The sequence below is a fragment of the Rhinopithecus roxellana genome, chromosome 6 (assembly GCF_007565055.1).
Source record: "Rhinopithecus roxellana isolate Shanxi Qingling chromosome 6, ASM756505v1, whole genome shotgun sequence".
Taxonomy (NCBI): Eukaryota; Metazoa; Chordata; class Mammalia; order Primates; family Cercopithecidae; genus Rhinopithecus; species Rhinopithecus roxellana.
Genome location: NC_044554.1, coordinates 46514622 through 46535206, shown reverse-complemented (window position 1 = coordinate 46535206; position 20585 = coordinate 46514622). Strand labels below are relative to the sequence as shown.

Here is a 20585-nt window from a genome sequence, read left to right as displayed (position 1 = left end):
GGATTACAGGCATGAGCCACTGTGCCCGGCCTGCAGCTATCTCTTAATGGAACTGCTACACCACATTTTACCAGTACCAGGAGGGTTCGGGAAAAAAAGTGCTTTGAAACCTAAGGGAGGGAGAAAAGGGGAAAGGAACTTATTACATTCCATTATGTTAGTAGTGAGCTAGTACCTTCCAGAATTGGCAGGTTCTAGAGAGTGGTTGTGGCAGAGTAATTGTGTATACCTAGGGCTGAGCAAGAACCAAAAACAGAAAGAGTGAGGACGTAGCATGCAGGGTGTGAGGTAGCCTCAGTCTCGATGTTGGTCTGTCCAGTGTGACTTCCTGAGTGCTATGATGACCATTCCAATCTCCCTTCTCACCTCTATTTCCTCTTCACACACTGGCCTTCTTATGGTTCCTGACTGTACCAGACATCCTCTTTCTGCCTGATAATTTTCCTCCCTTCCCTCCCTCCCTCCCTCTCTCCCTCTCTTCCTTCTTTCCTTCCTTTTTCTTTTTCGCTTTTCTCTTTTCTTTTCCCTCCCCTCCCCTCCCCTCCCCTCCCCTCCCCTTTTCTTTTCTTTTCTTTTCTTTTCTTTTCTTTTCTTTTCTTTTCTTTTCTTTTCTTTTCTTTTCTTTTCTTTTCTTTTCTGTTTGTCTGTCACCAAGGCTAGAGTGCCATGGTGTGATCATAGCTCACTGCAGCCTTGACGTCCTGGCTCAAGTGATCTTCCCACCTCAGCCTTCTGAGTAGCTGGGACCACAGGGACATGCCACCATGCCTGGCTAATTTTTAATTTTTTTGGAGAGACAGGATCTCACTGGGTTTCCCAGGCTTGTCTTGAACTCCTGGGCTCAAGTGATCTTCCCTCTTTAGCCTCCCAAAGTGTTGAGATTACAAGCATGAGCTCCCCCACCTGGCCCTGAGAGAGTTTTTGAGTGTTCTGTCTGCCTGGGTTACTTCTGCGTTTTTCCTGGCTGGCTTCTTCTCATCTTTTTTTTTTTTTTTTTTGAGACGGAGTCTTGCTCTGTCACCCAGGCTGGAGTGCAGTGGCCTGATCTCGGCTCACTGCAAGCTCCGCCTCCTGAGTTCACGCCATTCTCCTGCCTCAGCCTCCTGAGTAGCTGGGACTACAGGAGCCCGCCACCACACCCGGCTAATTTTTTTGTATTTTTTTTTTAGTAGAGATGGGGTTTCACTGTGTTAGCCAGGATGGTCTTGACCTCCTGACCTCGTGATCCGCCCGCCTTGGCCTCCCAAAGTGCTGGGATTATAGTTGTGAGCCACCGCGCCCAGCCCTTCTCAACCTTTAAGTGTTTACTTAAGGGACACTTCCTCTGGAAAGCCTTCCCTGGCCTCCCAGTCTAAAATAGGTCTCCTCTGTTCTGTCTCATGGAATTAGTTTCTTTTCCTTTCCAACATACAGTCCAGTTCATAATTATGTATTTTTTGTGTTTTGATGTGTTTGATGAATGTCTTCTCCAACTAGAAGTAAACCATATTTATTAAATAACTGCATAATCAGTGCCTGGCTCATTGTAGATGCACATTAAATATTTGGCAAAGGAATGAATGAAAGTCCACTGTGACTCTACTGATTTCTTTCATGGCCTTCTCTGTAACTGTACTGATCGGTTGTGGTTGTGGTTGTTAGATTGTCGCCTGCCCTGATGTGCTTCCTCAGAAGATGGCACCACCTGGAGCAGTACAGGAGTCCTGCAGTCCCCAGCCCCTGACCGTGGACACCCAGCCTGAGCAAGCGCCACAGAAGCCTCATCTCCTGGAGGAAAATGGTGAGGCTCAGTGATGCAGTGGAACAGATAGAGCTCGAGAATGGGTGTCTTGGCCATGTAGCAGGCACCATGTGCAGGAGAGAGACTCTAGGCTGAGCAGCCTCTCTATAGCCTGCAGGGTCTAGAAGCAGAGAAAGGCCAGGGACCTGGAGTTGAGTCCCTAGTGTTCCATGAAAGCCATGCCTAGGATGGCTAGGAATTACACCAGTTTCATTAAGAAGCTACAGTGCAAATGATGACAGCTCTGGGTACAGGGACTATTAAAAGATCTACAGATCTTTTACAAAAGTATCACAGATTTTTGCTTTTCCATCATAGATTGTCTTTCTTTTATTTTTGAGATAGAGTCTCGCCCTTTTGCCCAGGGTGGAGAGCAGTAGTGTGATCTTGGTTCACTGCACCCTCTGCCTCCCAGGTTCAAGTGATAACCCCACCTCAGCCTCCCAAGTAGCTGGGACTACAGGTGCCTACACCATGCCCGGCTAATTTTTGTGTTTTTAGTAGAGATGGGGTTTCACCATGTTGGCCAGGCTGGTCTTGAACAACTGGCCTCAAGTAATCCACCTGCCTTGTCTTCCCAAAGTGCTGGCATTAGAGGTGTGAGCCCCTGTGCTCAGCCTCCCTCACAGATTTTCTTATCTTAATGCTTATGTTAAAAAAAGAAAAAAGCTCCCCAGTTCCTAATTGCATTCATTTCTCGCTGCTCATTCACTCACCTTGAAATCTAACTTAAAGTAGCTTTTCACAGTGACCTTTAAAACATTGATTCTCTCTTTCTTCCTCCCCTCCTCAGTTTTATTAACCAGTCTTAGATACACATCAAGTTAGAAAAAAGGAACAGCTGAGTATTATATTATGACGTGTTCAGTCCCTAATCAGAAGCCCTTGGTGTCAGATATATTTTAGAATTCAGCATTTTGCAGATTTGGTAAGGTAATATGATTTATTTATTTATTTTATTTTAATTTTTTTTGGATAATATGACTTACATACCACACATCAAACTAGCAACAGGGTTTGAGTTGGTACCCGTAATCACACACATTAATATTTCTGCAGTGAAATGTGTGCATTTTTATACTAAATTTATTAAATAAAGATTTAAATACCTTCACATCAGGTCAAATTTTGCTGTCAAATTAGTTCAACGCCTAAGTTAAAGAAAGGAAAGGAACACCTTTGAGATTTCAGCTTTCAGATTTCAGCGTTGTGGATAAGAGACTGTGGATAAGAGACTGTGGATAAGGGACTGTATTTTCTCGGTTTAATTCCAGACTTCTAGGCTCCGTTTGTTGGTCAAGTTTTTCCCTTGACATGTGTCCCTGCCCTAATCATTTCCAGCTTTCCTTTCGCTGTGATAAAAAGAACAGCAGCAGCAGCAGCAATGTGGCTTCCATAGTGTGTGCTCTGTGCAGGAACTATTCTAAGCATTTTCCCTAAAAGCACTCTTTTAACCCTCAGTGTACCAGGAAAAATAGATCTCACTGTTGACCCTGTGGGGCCAGTAAATCCTTCTATTTTTTTTTCTATTTTTTTCTATTTTATTTTATTTATTTTGTTTTGTTTTGTTTTGTTTTGTTATGTTATTTTTTTATTTTATTTTATTTTTCCTGAGATGGAGTCTTGCTCTGTCGCCCAGACTGGAGTGCAATGGCGCGATCTCGGCTCACTGCAAGCTCTGCCTCCCGGGTTCACGCCATTCTCCTGCCTCAGCCTCCCAAGTAGCTGGGACTATAGGCGCCCGCCACCACGCCCAGCTAATTTTTTGTATTTTTAGTAGAGACGGGGTTTCACCGTGTTAGCCAGGATGGTCTCGATCTCCTGACCTCATGATCTGCCCACCTCAGCCTCCCAAAGTGCTGGGATTACAGGCGTGAGCCACCGTGCCTGGCCATTTTTTTCTATTTTAAGAGTCATTTTATGAATAGTTGACAGAAGAATCATAGGATAGTGAAAAACAACTTTTTAGAAACTTTAATATATCAAGTACATTTTTATGTATGAACATCATAAAAGATGAAAGAGGCTGGGCACAGTAGCACACGCCTGTAATCCCAGCAATTTGGGAGGCTGAAGCAGGCAGATCACTTGAAGTCAGGAGTTCGAGACCAACCTGGACAACAGGGCGAAACCCTGTCTCAACTAAAAGTACAAAAATTAGCTGGGTGTGGTGGCATGAGCCTGTAATCCCACTTAACTCGGGAGGCTGAGGCACGAGAATTGCTTGAACCTGGGAAGTGGAGGTTGCAATTAGCTGAGATTGTGCCAAAGCACTCCAACATGGGTGACAGAATGAAACTCTGTCTCAAAAAAAGAAACAAAAAAAATGGCTAGGTGCGGTGGCTCATGCCTGTAATCCCAGAACTTTGGGAAGCTGAGGCAGGCAGATCACAAGGTCAGGAGATAGAGACCATCCTGGCCAACATGGTGAAACCCTGTCTCTGCTAAAAATACAAAAATTAGCAGGGTGTGGTGGTGTACACCTGTAGTCCCAGCTACTCAGGAGGCTGAGGCAGGAGAATTGCTTGAACCAGGGAGGCGGAGATTGCAGTGAGCCAAGGCTGCGCCACTGCACTCCAGCCTGGCAGCAGAGTGAGACTCCATCTCAGAAAAAAAATAAAAAGAAAGAAAGATACAAGAGTACTGTTGGCTGGGTACGGTGGCTCACACTTGTAATCCCTGCACTTTGGGAGGCCAAGGTGGGTGAATCACCTGAGGTCAGGAGTTGGAGACCAGCCTGGCCAACATGATGAAACCCTGTCTCTACTGAAAATACAAAAAATTAGCTGGGCGTGATGGTGCGCGCCTGTAATTCCAGCTACTCAAGAGGCTGAGGCAGGAGAATCATTTGAACCCGGGAGGCAAAGATGGCAGTGAGCCAAGACCACGGCACTGCACTCCAGCCTGGGCAACGAGCAAGACTCCATCTCGAAAAAGAAAAGAATACTGTCACACAATGCTTTTAGAAAGTTGAGTCCTTCTAGCAAAATGTGATGGTCCAGAATCTCTTACTATCTTCTTATTATTGCAAAATACTGGGTGATGAAGTCCTTCCTGTTGAATGACTCACAAGATAAGAATGCCATTTTCCATTTTGAAATTAGAAATACATTTTTTATCATTGATTCTTGAGTTTAAGAAAATTCATCTAGGATGTTATCATTTGAAATTCACTCTAGAATCTCTGTTACACTTTCAGTTTCATCATTCTCATTAGAGAGTATAGCTGTCTTTCTGTGTCATCTTCTGAATTGACTGATAATAGTCGTCCTCTGCAAATTTTCCTCTCTGCCAGTGTGGGCAGCAAATGAAAAATTCGGAATTCTCAACCATGTTCAATGAAAGCTAAACAAAGGTATTAGTGATCTTATTTTTGGTATAAAAGAAAGTAGCTTCATGCCTGTAATCCCAGCATTTTGGGAGGCCAAAGCAGGTGGATCTCTTGAGCCCAGGAGTTTGAGACCAGCCTGGGCAACGTGACGTAAACTCACCTCTACAAAAAATACAAAAATTGGCCATGCGTGGTGGCTCGTGCCTGTAATTCCAGCACTTTGGGAGGCCAAGGCGGGCGGATCACCTGAGGTCAGGAATTTGAGACCAGCCTGACCAACATGGCAAAACCCCATCTCTACTAAAAATACAAAAAATTAGCCGGGCATAGTGGTGGATGCCTGTAATCCTAGTAGCTACTTGGGAGGCTGAGGCAGGAGAATTGATTGAATCTGGGAGGTGGAGGTTGCAGTGAGCCGAGATTGCACCACTGCACTCCAGCCTGGGTGACAAGAGCAAAACTCTGTCTCAGAAAAAAAAAAAAAAAAAATTTAGCCAGGCATGGTGGCACACACCTGTGTCCTGGCTATACCAGAGGTTGAGGTGGGAGATTGCTTGAGCCCAGGAGTTCGAGGCTGCAATGAGCTGTGGTAGTGCCACTGCAGTCCAGCCTGGGAGCCAGAGTCAGACTCTGTCTCCATAACAAAAAATTAAAAATAAAATTTAAAACATCTCAGAAAAGCCGGGGGCGGTGACTGATGCTTGTAATCCCAGCACCTTGGGAGGCTGAGGTGAGTGGATCTGAGGTCAGGAGTTTGAGACCAGCCTGGTCAATGTGGTGAAACCCCGTCTCTACTAAAAATATACAAAAATTGTCCAGGTGTGGTGGTACATGCCTGTAATCCCAGCTACTTAGGAGGCTGAGACAGGAGAATCGCTTGAACCTGGGAGGCGGAGGTTGCAATGAACCGAGATTGTGCCACTGCACTCAGGCCTGGGCAACAGAGTGAGACTGCATTTCAAAAAACAATACAAAAAAAAACTGCTCAGGAAAGAAATGGGAACACTAGTATTGTGTACAGTACACCTGGATGTGCCAACAGGTAATCCTTGTAGTAGCTCAGTGGAATAGCTGTTACTGTTATCCTTCTATTAGAAATTAAGCTCAGGGCTGGGCCTGGTGGCTCAAGCCTGTAATCCCAGCACTTTGGGAAGCCAAGGCGGGCAGATCACCTGCGGTCAGGAGTTTGAGACCAGCCTGGCCAACATGGTGAAACCCCCATCTCTACTAAAAATACAAAAAAAATTAGCTGGGCGTGGTGGCAGGTGCCTGAAGTCCAGCTCCTCGGGAGTCTGAGGCAGGAGAATCACTTGAGTCTAGGAGATGGAGGTTGCAGTGAGCGGAGATTGTGCCACCGCACTCCTGCCTGGGCGACAGAGCAAGACTCCGTCTCAAAAAAAAAAAAAAAAAGAAATTAAGCTGAGGCCTCAAGAGGTTAAGTTGATTTGTCCCACGTCACAAAGCTATGGAATAACAGAGCTGGGATTTGAACCCAAGCAGCCTGACTGAATCAATCCTCCTCCCCTCTTCTGAGCCATCTCGTCTTTGCTTTTTTTTTTGAGACAGGGTCTCACTCTGTTGCCCAGGCTGGAGTGCAGTCGTGTGACTGCAACCTCTACCTCCCAGGTTCAAGTGATTCTCCTGCCTCAGCCTCCCGAGTAGCTAGGATTACAGGCATGTGCCACCGCACCTGGCCACATCTTGTCTTTGCTTCAGCACCAACTTCTCCTAGGCACAGACTGCGTCCTCCTCGAGTCACTTGGGTTCTGTCCACTTTCAGGGTTTCTCTCCATCCGGCTCTTGTCCTTTGTTTCCAGCTACTTCTCATCCTCTGTGCCCTGTTAACCAGACCCTAGCTGGTTTATTTTAGCAAAATTACTCTTCATTCGGACATAGACCTTACTCACCATTTTCATCAACTTATGTATTCAGTCTTTAGCCAGTCCTGGTTTCAGATGCCTTCTCTGCTTTTGGCTTTCATCTGTAACCATTGTCCTGTCCTTTTTGTGTCATTGCTCCTTATTCCCTAGTCATTGGAAATCAGCAAGCCATGGATGATGCCCCGAGATCTCCAGGACTCCAGATCTAAATACTAACAGGGTCTAAACTGTCCAGTTACAGCTTAATCCCAGGCAGGTCTGTGCAAGTCAAGGCACAGGTGGATGGTGAGATCCAGACATGCTGTGGATCTTAGACAAACAGCAAGCAGAGGTGACCTTAGGGTCAGGTGGTCCCTGGCTTCCAGAGGTGAGATGTCTGGGTGTTGCACATGCTGTTCCTGCTGTGGGGAAAGCACCCCATCTTCCCCATCTCCATTCCTACTGTCCAGAGTCACTTTCCGGGGAAAGGCTTTGCTGCTGCCCCTGCCTCCCCTGCTCCACTCTGTAAGTGCTCCTGCCTCTGTGGTCCCACGGGAACTTGGGTCAACTTTCGTCATGGCACTCTTCATGCTGTGCTGTAAGGCTTGCCTGTGTGCCCTTCCCGTTAGGCCAGGTGTATCCAATCTTTTGGCTTCTCTGGGCCACACTGGAAGAAGAATTGTCTTGGGCCACACAGAAAATACACTCACACTAACCATAGCTGATGAGCTTAAAAAAATAAAAATTGCAAAAAAAAAATCTCATATTTCTTTTCTTGAGACAGAGTTTCACTTTGTTGCCCAGGCTGGAGTACAATGGCGCAATCTCAGTTCACCACAACCTCCGCCTCCCGGGTTTAAGCGATTCTCCTGCCTCAGTCTCCCGAGTAGCTGGGATTACAGGCATGCACCACACGCCCAGCTAATTTTTGTATTTTTAGTAGAGACAGGGTTTCTCCATGTTGGTCAGGCAGGTCTTGTACTCCCGGCCTCAGGTGATCCGCCTGCATCAGCTTCCCAAAATGTTGGTATTATAGGCGTGAGCCACCGTGCCTGGCCCTTCATAATGTTTTAAGAAAGTTTACAAATGTATGGGCCAGGCACGGTGGCTCACGCCTGTAATCCCAGCACTTTAGGAGGCCGAACCAGGCAGATCACTTGAGACTAGGAGTTTGAGACCAGCCTGGCAAACATGATGAAACCCAGTCTCTACTAAAAATACAAAAATTAGCCAGGCGTGATGGCACATGCCTGTAATTCCAGCTACTCGGGAAGCTGAGGCAGGAGAATCTCTTGAACCCGGGAGGCAGAGGTTGCAGTGAGCCGAGATCGCACCACTACACTTCAGCCTGGACAACAGAGCGAGACTCCATCTCAGAAAGCAAAACTAGCCAGGTGCGGTGGTGGGCGCCTGTAATCCCAGCTACTTGGGAGGCTGAGGCAGGAGAATCACTTAAACCTGGGAGGTGGAGGTTGCAGTGAGCTGCGATTGCACCACTGCACTCCAGCGTAGGCAACAGAGTGAGACTTGTGTTAAAAAAAAAAAAAAAAAAAAAGCTTACAAATTTGTGTTGGGCCACATTCAAAGCTGTCCTGGGCCGTGGGCCACGGGCCACGGGCCGCGGGTTGGGCAAGCTTGCATTAGACAGTAGTTTTCCAAGGTAAGAATTATTCTGTCTGTTCCTGAGATAGGCAGATAGAGAGTAGTTTTAATACACACTTCTTGACTGAATAGAAAGTAACCATGGAAATTCTGGAAGGGATTTCCGAGGCCATGGTAATCCAAGAGTGGTCCAGGGAGCAGTAGCACTGGCATCACCTGGGAGCTTATTAGAAATGCAAACTAGGGGCCGGGCGCCGTGGCCCACACCTGTAATCCCAGCACTTTTGGAGGCCATTGCAGGCGGATTACCGGAGTTTGAGACCAGCCTGGACAACATGGTGACACCCTGTCTCTACTAAAACTACAAAAATTAGCAAGGCTTGGTGGTGCACACCTGTAATCCCAGCTACTCGGGAGGCTGAGGCAGGAGAATTGCTTGAACCTGGGAGGTGGAGGTTGCAGTGACCTGAGATGGCACCACTGTACTCTAGCCTGGGCCACAGAGTGAGACTGTCTCAAAAAAAAAAAAAAAAAAAATTAAAAAAGATATGCAAACTCTCAGGCCTCACCCCAGGCCTTTTCAGTCAGAATCTGCAAGTACCAAGATCCCTTAGGGGATGTAGGTGATTTATTTGTACATTAAAGCTCGAGCAGCCCTGGGCTGTTAGGAATGCTTCAGTTTCATGGAAGATGTGGGACTTTGGTGGTTCTTCGAGATAATGAAATTTGATCTTGGCAAAGTAGAATGCATCCTTTTTTTTTTTTTTTTTTGGAGAGGGAGTCTTGCTCTGTCACCCAGGCCAGAGTGCAGTGGTGTGATCTCAACTCACTGCAACCTCCACCTCCCGGGTTCAAGCAATTCTCCTGCCTCAGTCTCCTGAGCAACTGGGACCACAGGTGCCTGCCACCATACCCGCCTAATTTTTGGATTTTTAGTAGAGATGGGATTTCACCATATTGGCCAGGTTGGTCTCTAACTCCTGACCTTGTGATCTGCCTGCCTCAGCCTCCCAAAGTGCTGGGATTACACGCGTGAACCACCGTGCCTGGCCCCCACTTTTTATTTTTATTTTTTTGAGATGGAATCTTGTTCTGTCGCCCAGGCTGGAGTGCAGTGGCACGATCTTGGCTCACTGTAACCTCCATCTCCCAGGTTCAAGCAATTCTCCTGCCTCAGCCTCCTGAGTAGCTGGGACTACAGGCACCGGCCACCACACTGGCTAATTTTTGTATTTTTAGTAGAGGCAGGGTTTCACCATATTAGCCAGGCTGGTCTCGAACTCCTGACCTTGTGATCTGCCTGCCTTGGCCTCCCACAGTGCTGGGATTACAGGTGTGAGCCACCACACCCAGTCTTTTTTTTTTTTTTCCTGAGACAGTGGCTGACTCTGTTGCCCAGGCTGGAGTGCAGTGGTGCAATCTTGGCTCATTGCAACCTCTGCCTCCTAGGTTCAAGTGATTCTCATGTCTTAGCTTCTCAAGCAGCCAGGATTACAGGCATGCATCACGGCATCTGGCTAATTTTTGTATTTTTAGTAGAGATGGGATTTTGCCTTGTTGGCCAGGATGGCCTTGAATCCTGGCCTCAAGTGATCTGCCCACCTTGACCTCCCAAAGTGCTGGTATTACAGGCGTGAGCCACTGTGCCTGGCCACAGAATGCATCCTTTAAAGCAGAATGACAAGCAGGGATTAGCCTGACCATTGTAGGAAGTCTAGAGGAAAGGAGGAATAACATAGTGTGAGAGGATCCAGAAATTAGAGGGTCTTGACAGCTAGGCAGAAGAATTTGGCTTCAGTGCAGTAGGGGCCATTATGGATTCCTGAGCATAAGAGGAACATGATGGCATTGAGAACCGGGCAAAGATGTTCTCACTTAAACCTCTTTTTCTCCTCCCTTAGCCCTTCCTGTTCTCCAAGTTCCTTCCCTTCCCCTGAAGGACAGCCAGGAGCTGACAGCTTCACTTCTCTCAACTGGGTCCCAGGTGAGCTGGTGCCCCTTTGCCCTCATAGAGGACCCATCCTGAACCTTCAGCAGGAGTTCAGTTTCTTTAGCCAGTGACCAGGCCCATCTTGGGTTGGTACCTTCATTCCTTTGGCCTTTTTCCTTTCTGCCTAGTCCTTCCCCATCCTCTTTGAGGCACAGTTCCTCCCTGTTTCTTTTTTTAATGAGCCCAGTTCTTCCCCTCACTCCAAATTTGGATATAGGGAATGAGAATTTAGTGGAGATCTCCTGTTTCAGAAGTTGGTGAAAATTGAAGAGGTGGCTGATGTGGCTGTATCCTTCATCCTGGAGGAATGGGGACATTTGGACCAGTCCCAGAAGTCCCTTTATAGGGATGACAGGAAGGAGAACTATGGGAGTATTACTTCCATGGGTAAGGATTATTTCATCTGCATGGATTAGGACATCTTTATTTTGTTATCTTGTAAAGAGTATTTCTAGCACACCCTATAATGGCATTTATGTTTTATGTGCTATGACTTTGCTTTTTTTTTTTTTGTAAAAGAATAAATCAACCTTCACTTTCTTATTCAGCTTATTCTGATCATTTCCATCTTAAGAGTATGATTAAACACTGATAGTACCTGGGGGGACTGTTTTTGCAATCCAGCAAATGCTAACTTTTTACTGCTTTAAAATAAGAGCGGGCCTGCTGTGGTGGCTCATGCCTATAATCCCAGCATTTTGGAAGGTCGAGGCGGGTGGATCACCTGAGGTCAGGAGTTTAAGACCAGCCTGGCCAACATGGTGAAACCCCATCGCTACTACAAATACAAAAATCAGCCGGGCGCAGTGGTGGGCGCCTGTGATGCCAGCTACTCAGGAGGACTTCATTACCATTCTTAAGTCAATGTTTTATGATACCTGTTTTATGATGTTCGCCTTGGCACCTGCATTTTACATGTCATATCACTTCTTGAATTTTGTGGCCCTATTTCTAACTTAAGTTATAATCCTGGAAGCTAATATTTAATTGTACTGTCTGGAGCAGTTATAAAAATCTCAGCACTCCTGCAAACATTTTGGAGATTATAGCTTTTAGTCTTTTTTTAGTAAATTCTTTTAGAAGAACCACTCTATCAGGCATACTGGAAGACTTCAGATGCAAACATACACACTGCAAAATATAATTATTTATTTATTTTATTTTTGTGAGATAGAATCTCGCTCTGTCTCCCAGGCTGGAGTACAATGGTGTGATCTCGACTCCCTGCAACCTCCGCCTCCTGGTTTTAAGCAATTCTGCCTCAGCCTCCTGAATAGCTGGGGTTACAGGCATGTGCCACCATGCCCGGCTAATTTTTGTGTTTTTAATAGAGACAGGGTTTCCTTTTTTTTTTTTTTTTTTTTTGAGGAGGAGTCTCGCTCTGTCGCCCGGGCTGGAGTGCAGTGGCGTGATCTCGGCTCACTGCAAGCTTCGCCTCCCAGGTTCCCGCCATTCTCCCGCCTCAGCCTCCGAGTAGCTGGGACTACAGGCGCCCGCCACCTCGCCCGGCTAGTTTTTTGTATTTTTAGTAGAGACGGGGTTTCACCGTGTTAGCCAGGAGGGTCTCGATCTCCTGACCTCGTGATCCACCCGCCTTGGCCTCCCAAAGTGCTGGGATTACAGGCTTGAGCCACTGCGCCCGGCCTAGAGACAGGGTTTCACCATATTGGCCAGGCTGGTCTCAAACTCCTGACCTCGTGATCTGCCCAGCTTGGCCTCCCAAAGTGCTGGGATTAACAGGCGTGAGCCACCATGCCCAGCCCACAATGCAAAATTTCTTTCGAAAAGCACTGTGTCAGTTTACATTGTTTAACCATTTCAGTTTGCTCACAGGCTTTTATTTAACAGGTATAGAGCTGACTCCTGCTCTTTTAAAATGTCCATATTTATTTGTATTTATTTCCTTTTTTGATTTATTTGTGCGTGCCTCTGTTCATTAATCTATTGGGATCTTGGTAGTCTTTTTTTATTTTGATGTTTGAATTTTTGTGGAAAAAAATCAAATTTATGCTTTAAAATTATTGATTAAATCAATAATTTTATGATTATTGATTTTTCATGGAGACTTTCATCTCAGTGAATTACTCATATAGTATAAATGTTATATTTAATGCAAATTTAGAAAATTTTTCTTCTTTTTAAATTAATTTCCAATAGCTTGCTTGTTTATTTGAGCCTGTTACTCTTGCTTTATCTTTTTCAGTTACTTTACAGGTACCTAATGGATTTCAGAGTTTGAGGTTCTTGGCATAGTTCTTTTCTGTGGTATTCTCTAAGCAGTTTTAAATGTGCAGTTTCTGATGTTTTTCTCATTCTCTGTCTCTTTATTACAACATCTGTATTTATCACTTCAGTACACTATTCTACATTAATCACATGGCCAATGGTTTCTGCCTCCTTCACTTCTCTTGGAAGGCCATATTAGATTATTTTCACATCTGCGGATTTCTATTAATTACAGCATCACCAAAGGTCAAAATTAAAGTACTCATCAGATTTAGAAGTGAGATTTTTACAACATAAGTAAATGAGTCTTGGAGGCAGCAGTTTCTGTGGAGTGGCAGGGGTATTGGGCAACAAGAGACAGTTTCTTTGAAGACTGCAAAGGAGTGGAATTTGAAAAAGCTATCATAGATGAATGTAAGGACTTTGTCTCTGAAGGGGAAACGAGGCCTGGTCACTGAAAGAACAATGGGTTGGATGGGTGGATTGTTTTTTGTTTCCCTTTTTTTTTTCCCGACAGTCTTGCTCTGTTACCCAGGCAGGAGTGCAGTGGTACGATCTCAGCTCACTGTAGCCTCTGCCTCCCAGGTTCAAGCTATTCTCGTGCCTCAGCCTCCCGAGTAGCTGGGATTACAGGCACCCTCCACCACACCCGCCTAATTTTTGTATTTTTAGTAGAGGTGAGGTTTCACCACGTTGGCCAAGCTGGTCTCAAACTCCTGACCTCAGGTGATCCAACCGCCTCGACCTTCCGAAGTGCTGGGATTACAGGCATGAGCCACCACGCCTGGCCCGTATGTTTTTTTAATGGGAGAAATTTTCAGCATATTTAAATGCTACTGGAGAAGAACTAGTAAAATATGGAGGCAAGGAGGAGCAGACAGGGTGGGCGTGGTGTCTCATGCCTGTAATCCCAGCACTTTGGGAGGCTGAGGCGGGCAGATCACAAGGTCAGGAGTTTGAGACCAGCCTGGCTAACGTGGGAAAATCCTGTCTCTACTAAAAATACAAAAATTATCCAGGCGTGGTGGCACACACCTGTACTCTCAGCTACTTAGGAGCTGAGGCAGGAGAATTGCTTGAATCCGGGAGGTGGAGGTTGCAGTGAGCTGAAATCACACGATTGCATTCCAGCCTAGGTGACAATGTGAGACCCTATCTCAAAAAAAAGAAAAAAAAAATGGAGGGGCAGTTAGCTGATGTGGGGAGATCCCTGGAAAGCAGGAAGGTATGGTGAGATCTGGGGTACAGGAAGGAGGAAGGACTGACCTCGGCTCGAGAGACATGACTCCATAGAGAGACAAGGGGAGGAGGAAGGGAGCATGCTGTCCTGTTGAGCGCAGGAACTCATGCCTGTAATCTCAGCACTTTGGGAGGCCAAGGAAGGAGGATCACTTGAGGCCAGGAGTTCAAGACCAGCCTGGGCAACATAGTGAGACAAACCCTTACAAAATATACAAAAATTAGCCAGGCATGGTGGTGGCTGAGGTGGGAGGATTGCTTCTACCAGGGAGTTAGAGGTAACAGTAAGCTGTGATTGTGCTGCTGTGTTCCAGCCTGGGTGACAGAGCAAGACCCAGTCTCAGTAAATAAACAAACAAACAAATAAATAAACAAATAAATGTGCGAGACCAGTAGATATGAATAAGAGAAAGAGAAAAAAAATACTGTGGTAGCTGGGATTAGCTGTATAGTAAATGAGGGAGGAAAAAACATAAAAAGTCGGTTTTGTGATAGGGTTTTTTGTTTATATCCCTGTTTTTACTGTTTAAGTGTCTTTTTAGGAAGGTAAGTGAAAGTAGCTATACGGTAAAGTAAAATGGTCTTCATGGTTTAGGAATTATAACTTCTGACTATATCAGAAAAAGATTATGGTAGCTCCCTTAAAGGGTCACTGTAAGGATTAAATATACCATAAAATTGTAAAGTACTTAGCGTAGTGCTGGACTTATAGCACTCAGCAAATGTTTAGCTCTTATTACTAATATAATACTGAAGACTCTCCTTACGAAAACATCTTGGGACATTCTCAATAGGCCATGATACTTTCTGTTTTTTTTTTTTTTTTTTTTTTGGGACAGAGTCTCGCTTTGTCACCCAGACTGGAGTACAGTGGCATGATCTTGGCTCCCTGCAACCTCTGCCTCCTGGGTTCAAGCGATTCTCCTGCCTCAGCCTCCTGAGCAGCTGAGTTTACAGGCATGTGCCACGACGCCTGGCTAACTTGTTCGTATTTTTAGTAGAAACAGGTTTTCATCATGTTGGCCAGGCTGGTTTCAAACTCCCGACCTCAACTGATCCACCCACCTCAGCCTCCCGCAGTGCTGGGATTACAGGCGTGAGCCACCACACCCGACTGATAATTTTTGTATTTTTTGTAGAGACAGAGTTTCGCCGTGTTAGCCAGGCTGGTCTCGAACTCCTGGCCTCAAGTGAACCGCCCGCCTTGGCTTCCCAAAGTGCTAGGATTATAGGCATGAGCCACCGCGCCTGGCCAATACTCTATTTTTTGTTAACTACTGATGATTTGTCTGTGCAAACCATATTAAACATCAGTGTTTTGAGTAAAGTATCTTGCTGATACAGTTGCACAAAGGAACTAATTTTAGCCACTGAAACATCCACGTTTATCAGTGACTGCTGAAAGTTAACCTAGCTCTTGGAAGTAGTAGGTTCTTCTCTGGATATAGAAAGAATGTCTTTTTTCCTTTAGATTAATTCAAACCAAGCTGAAATCCTGTGGGCACTGAGAAACCTAGAAAGATCATCTTTCTTCTCAGGCTATGAATTCACAGGAAGAGGAAGGTGAAGATGGAGTTAGCTGCATAACCTGCTATCCAATTTTATTAAGAATATTGCCCAGTTGCGACCAGGTGCGGTGGCTCACGTCTGTAATCCCAGCACTTTGGGAGGCTGAGGTGGGCGGATCAGTAGGTCAGGAGTTTGAGACCAGCCTGGCCAATATGGCAAAACCCTGTCTCTACTAAAATTAGCCGGGCATAGTGACTTATGCCTGTAGTGCCAGCGACTTGGGAGGCTGAGGCAGAAGAACCGTTTGAACCTGGATTTGCACTCCAGCTTGGGCGGCAGAGCGAGACTCCTTCTCAAAAAAAAAAAATAAAATAAAAAAGAATATTGCCCAGTTGCGTTGGCTCACATCTGTAATCCCAGCCCTTTGGGAGGCTGAGGTGGGAGGATCACTTGAGCTCAGGAGTTTGAAACCAGCATGGGCAACATAATGAGACCCTCATCTCTACAAAAAATACAAAACTTAGCTGGGCATGGTGGTGTGTACCTGTAGTCCTAGCTCTTCGGGAGGCTGAGGTGGGAGGATTGCTTGAGCCCAAGAGGTTGAGGATGCAGTGAGCCATGATTGCCCCACTGCACTTCAGCCTGGGTGACAGAGTGAGACCCTGTCTCAAAACACACACACACACAGGAGAACATTTAACATGATACAGGTATTTGCAAGTGCCATACTGAGAGGAGACCCTCTTCGTTCAGTGGAATGACTGATTGCCAGTCTCCTTCCTTTGAACCTTCTTTACCAGCTCTTCCTTCCCTAATCTCCTCCACTTTTCTGCTTGAATATTTTTCATCCCATCCCAGTACTGTAAAAGTCCCTTTACAAAATCATGGATCCCTAGCACTTGTCAGTTTCACTTCATTATCCCCTCATTTTATTTCTTCAAATTCAAGGAAGAGCTCATTTTTTCATTCTCCCTCTGTTATTTCAGGTTATGAGTCCAGGGACAATATGGAGCTCATAGTGAAGCAGATTTCTGATGACGCTGAATCACACTGGGTGGCGCCAGAACACACCGAAAGGAGCGTTCCCCAGGATCCAGACTTTGCAGAAGTCAGTGACCTTAAGGGCATGGTACAAAGGTGGCAGGTCAACCCCACTGTGGGGAAATCAAGGCAGAATTCTTCCCAGAAAAGGAATCTGGACGCGATCACAGACATCAGCCCTAAGCAAAGCACACATGGCGAGAGAGGGCACAGATGCAGCGATTGTGGCAAATTCTTCCTCCAAGCCTCAAACTTTATTCAGCATCGGCGCATCCACACTGGAGAAAAACCGTTTAAGTGCGGAGAATGTGGGAAGAGCTACAATCAGCGGGTGCACCTCACCCAGCACCAGCGGGTCCACACGGGGGAGAAACCCTACAAATGTCAGGTGTGCGGAAAGGCTTTCCGAGTGAGTTCCCACCTGGTTCAGCACCACAGTGTCCACAGCGGAGAGAGGCCCTACGGCTGCAATGAGTGTGGGAAGAACTTCGGTCGCCATTCGCATCTGATCGAACACCTAAAACGCCACTTCAGGGAGAAATCCCAGAGATGTACGTGTGAAGAGTTTATATCCAGGGGATAAATGGAGGCAAAAAGCAAAAGGTGTTTTGTTAGTACAGTACAGCAGGATAGATGCATGGTGATACTGGGAGGGGTAGGACGAGGCAAAGGTTATCGTTTATTTGGTTCTTATTTATTTATTTTTTGAGACAGTCTCGCTCAGTCACCCAGGCTGGAGTGCCATGGAGCAATCTCGGCTCACTGCAACTTCCGCCGCCTCAGTTCAAGCGATTCTCCTGCCTCAGCCTCCCAAGTAGCTGGGACTATAGGCACGCACCAGCACACCCGGGTAATTTTTGTGTTTTCAGTAGAGACAGGGTTTCCCCATGTTGGCCAGGCTGGTTTTGAACTCCTGACCTCAGGCGATCCACCTGCCTTGGCCTCCCAAAGTGCTGGGATTACAGGCATGAGCCACTGTGCTGGCTGTGTTCTCAGCTCTTAGTGGTTCCTTCTGGTAGTTCCCTATTTTAAAATAATACTGCTATTATTAGTTGGCTCATCAATTTTAGATGTTATCGATTAACTTTCTATGGTAGTAAGTGAGGATTTGGCTCTCTTACATGCTTTTCTCTCTTTCCCCCATTATTTTACTTATTTTAAAACAATAGCTTGGGTACAGTGGCTCACACCTGTAATCTCAGTGCTTTGCGAGGCGGCTGAGCTGGGAGGATTACTGGAGGCCAGGCGTTCAAGACCACCCTGGGCAACATAGCAAGACCTTGTCTCTACAAAAAAATTTAAAAATTACCTGGGCATGGTAGCACGTGCCTGTAGTTCCAGCTCCCCAGAAGGCTGAGGCGGGAGGATCTCTTAGCCCAGGAGTTCAAGACTACAGTGAGCTATAATTGTGCCTGTGAATAGCCACTGCACTCCAGCCTGGCCAACAGAATGAGACTTCTTCTCAAACAACAAACACACACAAACCCAATAAAATAACAGTAGTACAGGAAGCTTGGAGAAAATAAAAAGAAAAAAATAAATCACCCGTAATCGTATCACACTAACTAATAGAACTGTTATTACTTAGAATGTTTCCTTTGTTTTTTCATAAGTCTGTTTTACGTAGTCATACTCAGAATTAAATGTTAAGCGTACACATTTTCCAGTGCTGTTCAGTCCTCCTGTTTATTTCTGACAGTCTGCCATTGTGTGGTGGCGTTGTAATTTACTCAACTGTTCCCAGTTGCTGAGCTTCAAATTTTTTCTCTTTTCTCCTGATAACTGTTTATGCCTGTGACTTTTTCTTTTCTTTTCCTTTCTTGAGATGGAGTTTCACTCTTGTTGCCCAGGCTGGAGTGCAATGGCAGGATCTCAGCTAACTGCAACCTCTGCCTCCCAGATTCAAGCGATTCTCATGCCTCAGCCTCCCGAGTAGCTGAGATTACAGGCATGTGCCACCATACCTGGCTAATTTTTTTTGTATTTTTAGTAGAGACGGGGTTTCACTGTATTGGCCAGGATGGTCTTGAACTCCTGACCTCAAGTGATCCACCCGCCTCAGCCTCCCAAAGTGCTGGGATTACAGGTGTGATCCACCATGCCTGGCTAGTATTTTTAAACATCTGTTCAAGTGACAGTAAATTTATCTGTGAATGAGATCATCGTAAACTATGCTGTGAACTTAAAGGCCCTTACTAATATTCTTCAGACGATTCTAAGACTGGCCAAAATGTTTTTCTTTTTTTTTTAAATTCTGCCTTTGATGGTTACAGCCACGCTGCATCTTCCACCATAGTATAAAAGTCAGTAAAGTGTCTTTAAAGTTCTGGGTTGAGCTGAGCTATCCTTTCAGCTAGTGTTTTCCCATTCTACTTGATGATTCCCTCATTTGGGAAATCCACCAATAGTGCTTTGGACTTGAAAAGCAATCGCTTTAAAAGTTATCTTTTGTTTTATACCTTCCCTGCAATTGTTTCTATGGCTAGTTTCCCAGCGAGTACTCACTTGCCTCCTCCAATTTTTGTTTCTTTAGGTTTTTTTTTTGTTTTTTTTTTTTTTTTTTTTGAGATAGGGTCTTGCTCTGTCACACAGGCTGGGGTAAAGTATCAGGATCTCAGCTCACTGCAGCCTCCACTTCCTGGGCTGAACTAATCCTCCCACCTCAGCTTCCTGCATAGCTGGGACTCCAAGTGTTCACCACCACACCCAGCTAATTTTTGTATTTTTTTTGTAGAGAAGGGGTCTGGCTCTGTTGCCCAGGCTGGTCTCAAACTTCTAGGCTTAAGCGATCCTTCAGCCTTGGCCTCCCCAAGTGCTCGGATTTATAGGTGTAAGCCACCATGCCTGGTCCTCCCTCATTTTTTGGATCAAAGGGGGAATACATGTTTTGCACATCCAGCCATATTATTGAGAGTCTCTGTTGCTAATTGCACAGGATCTGCACTGAGCAGAACAGAGATACAGTCCACGCCCTCATGGAGTTGATGGTCTGGTTGGGGTAGCAGATAGTAAAGGTGATGAGCGTTCCCACAGGAGAAAGATGATGTGCCAGGGGAGGAAAACTGAGGCTAGAATGTTGGCTAAGGGTGAAGGGGGCAGGGATTACTGTATCACCCACCCTCTTGACAATGCTTCTGTTGGCTCATTTTGCCTTATTTCCTGACTCCTAGTCAGATATTCCCTGACTGCATACCCTCTTCATCATCCTTTGCTCCCATTCTTCCAGTTTTTGTCAGTTCTCACCATCCAGTTGTGTATTTATTTGTTTTTTGTTTTTCTTTTTTGAGATGGAGTCTTGCTCTGTCACCCAGGTTGGAGAGCAGTGACACGATCTCGACTCACTGCAGCTTTCGCCTCCCGGGTTCAGGCGATTCTTCTCCCTTAGCCTCCCGAGTAGCTGGGACTACAGGCACCTACCACCATCTCTTGCTAATTTTTGTATGTTTAGTAGAGACAAGGTTTTACCATGTTGGTCAGGCTGGTCTTGAACTCCTGACCTCAGGTGATCCACCTGCCTCAGCCTCCCAAAATGCTGGGATTACAGGCATGAGTCACCACACCCAGCCTGCTACATTTTCTTTATCAACTCATTGCTCGACGGGCACTTAGATTGGTTCCATATCTTTGTAGTTGTGAATTGTGCCACAGAAGACATACGCTTAGTCTTTTTGGTGTATTGCCTTTTCCTTTATGTAGATATACCCAGTAGTGGAATTGCTGGATCACCTGGCAGATCTACTTCTGGTTCTTTAAGAAATCTCCATACTGTTATCCACAGAAGTTGTATTAATTTACTTCTCACCAGCAGTGTATAAGCGTTCCCTTTTCACCACATCCATACCAACATCTGTTGTTTTTTGACTTGTTTTTTTTGAGACGGAGTCTTGCTCTGTTGCCCAGGCTAGAGTGCAGTGGCGCAATCTTGGCTCACTGCAACCACCGCCTCCTGGGTTCAAGCAGTTCCCTGCCTCAGCCTCTGGAGTAGCTGGGATTACAGGCGCCTGCCAC

The 20585-nt window shown here is 45.8% G+C and overlaps 1 protein-coding gene across 7 annotated transcripts in view; it reads left to right on the top strand.

Annotated features, from left to right (window-relative positions):
• ZKSCAN5 (zinc finger with KRAB and SCAN domains 5) overlaps positions 1-20585 on the top strand; it is a 35150-nt gene that overhangs the window by 11303 nt on the left and 3262 nt on the right. For 4 of the 7 annotated variants that reach the window (XM_030932588.1, XM_030932587.1, XM_010375780.2 and 1 more), the window contains 4 exons: positions 1642-1780; positions 10474-10556; positions 10814-10949; positions 16523-17128. In XM_030932588.1, the coding sequence (XP_030788448.1) occupies positions 1642-1780; positions 10474-10556; positions 10814-10949; positions 16523-17128 (964 nt within the window). The remainder of the gene's footprint in view (positions 1-1641; positions 1781-10473; positions 10557-10813; positions 10950-16522; positions 17129-20585) is intronic. The other 3 variants (XM_030932589.1, XM_030932590.1, XM_010375781.2) reach the window with 3 other exon arrangements.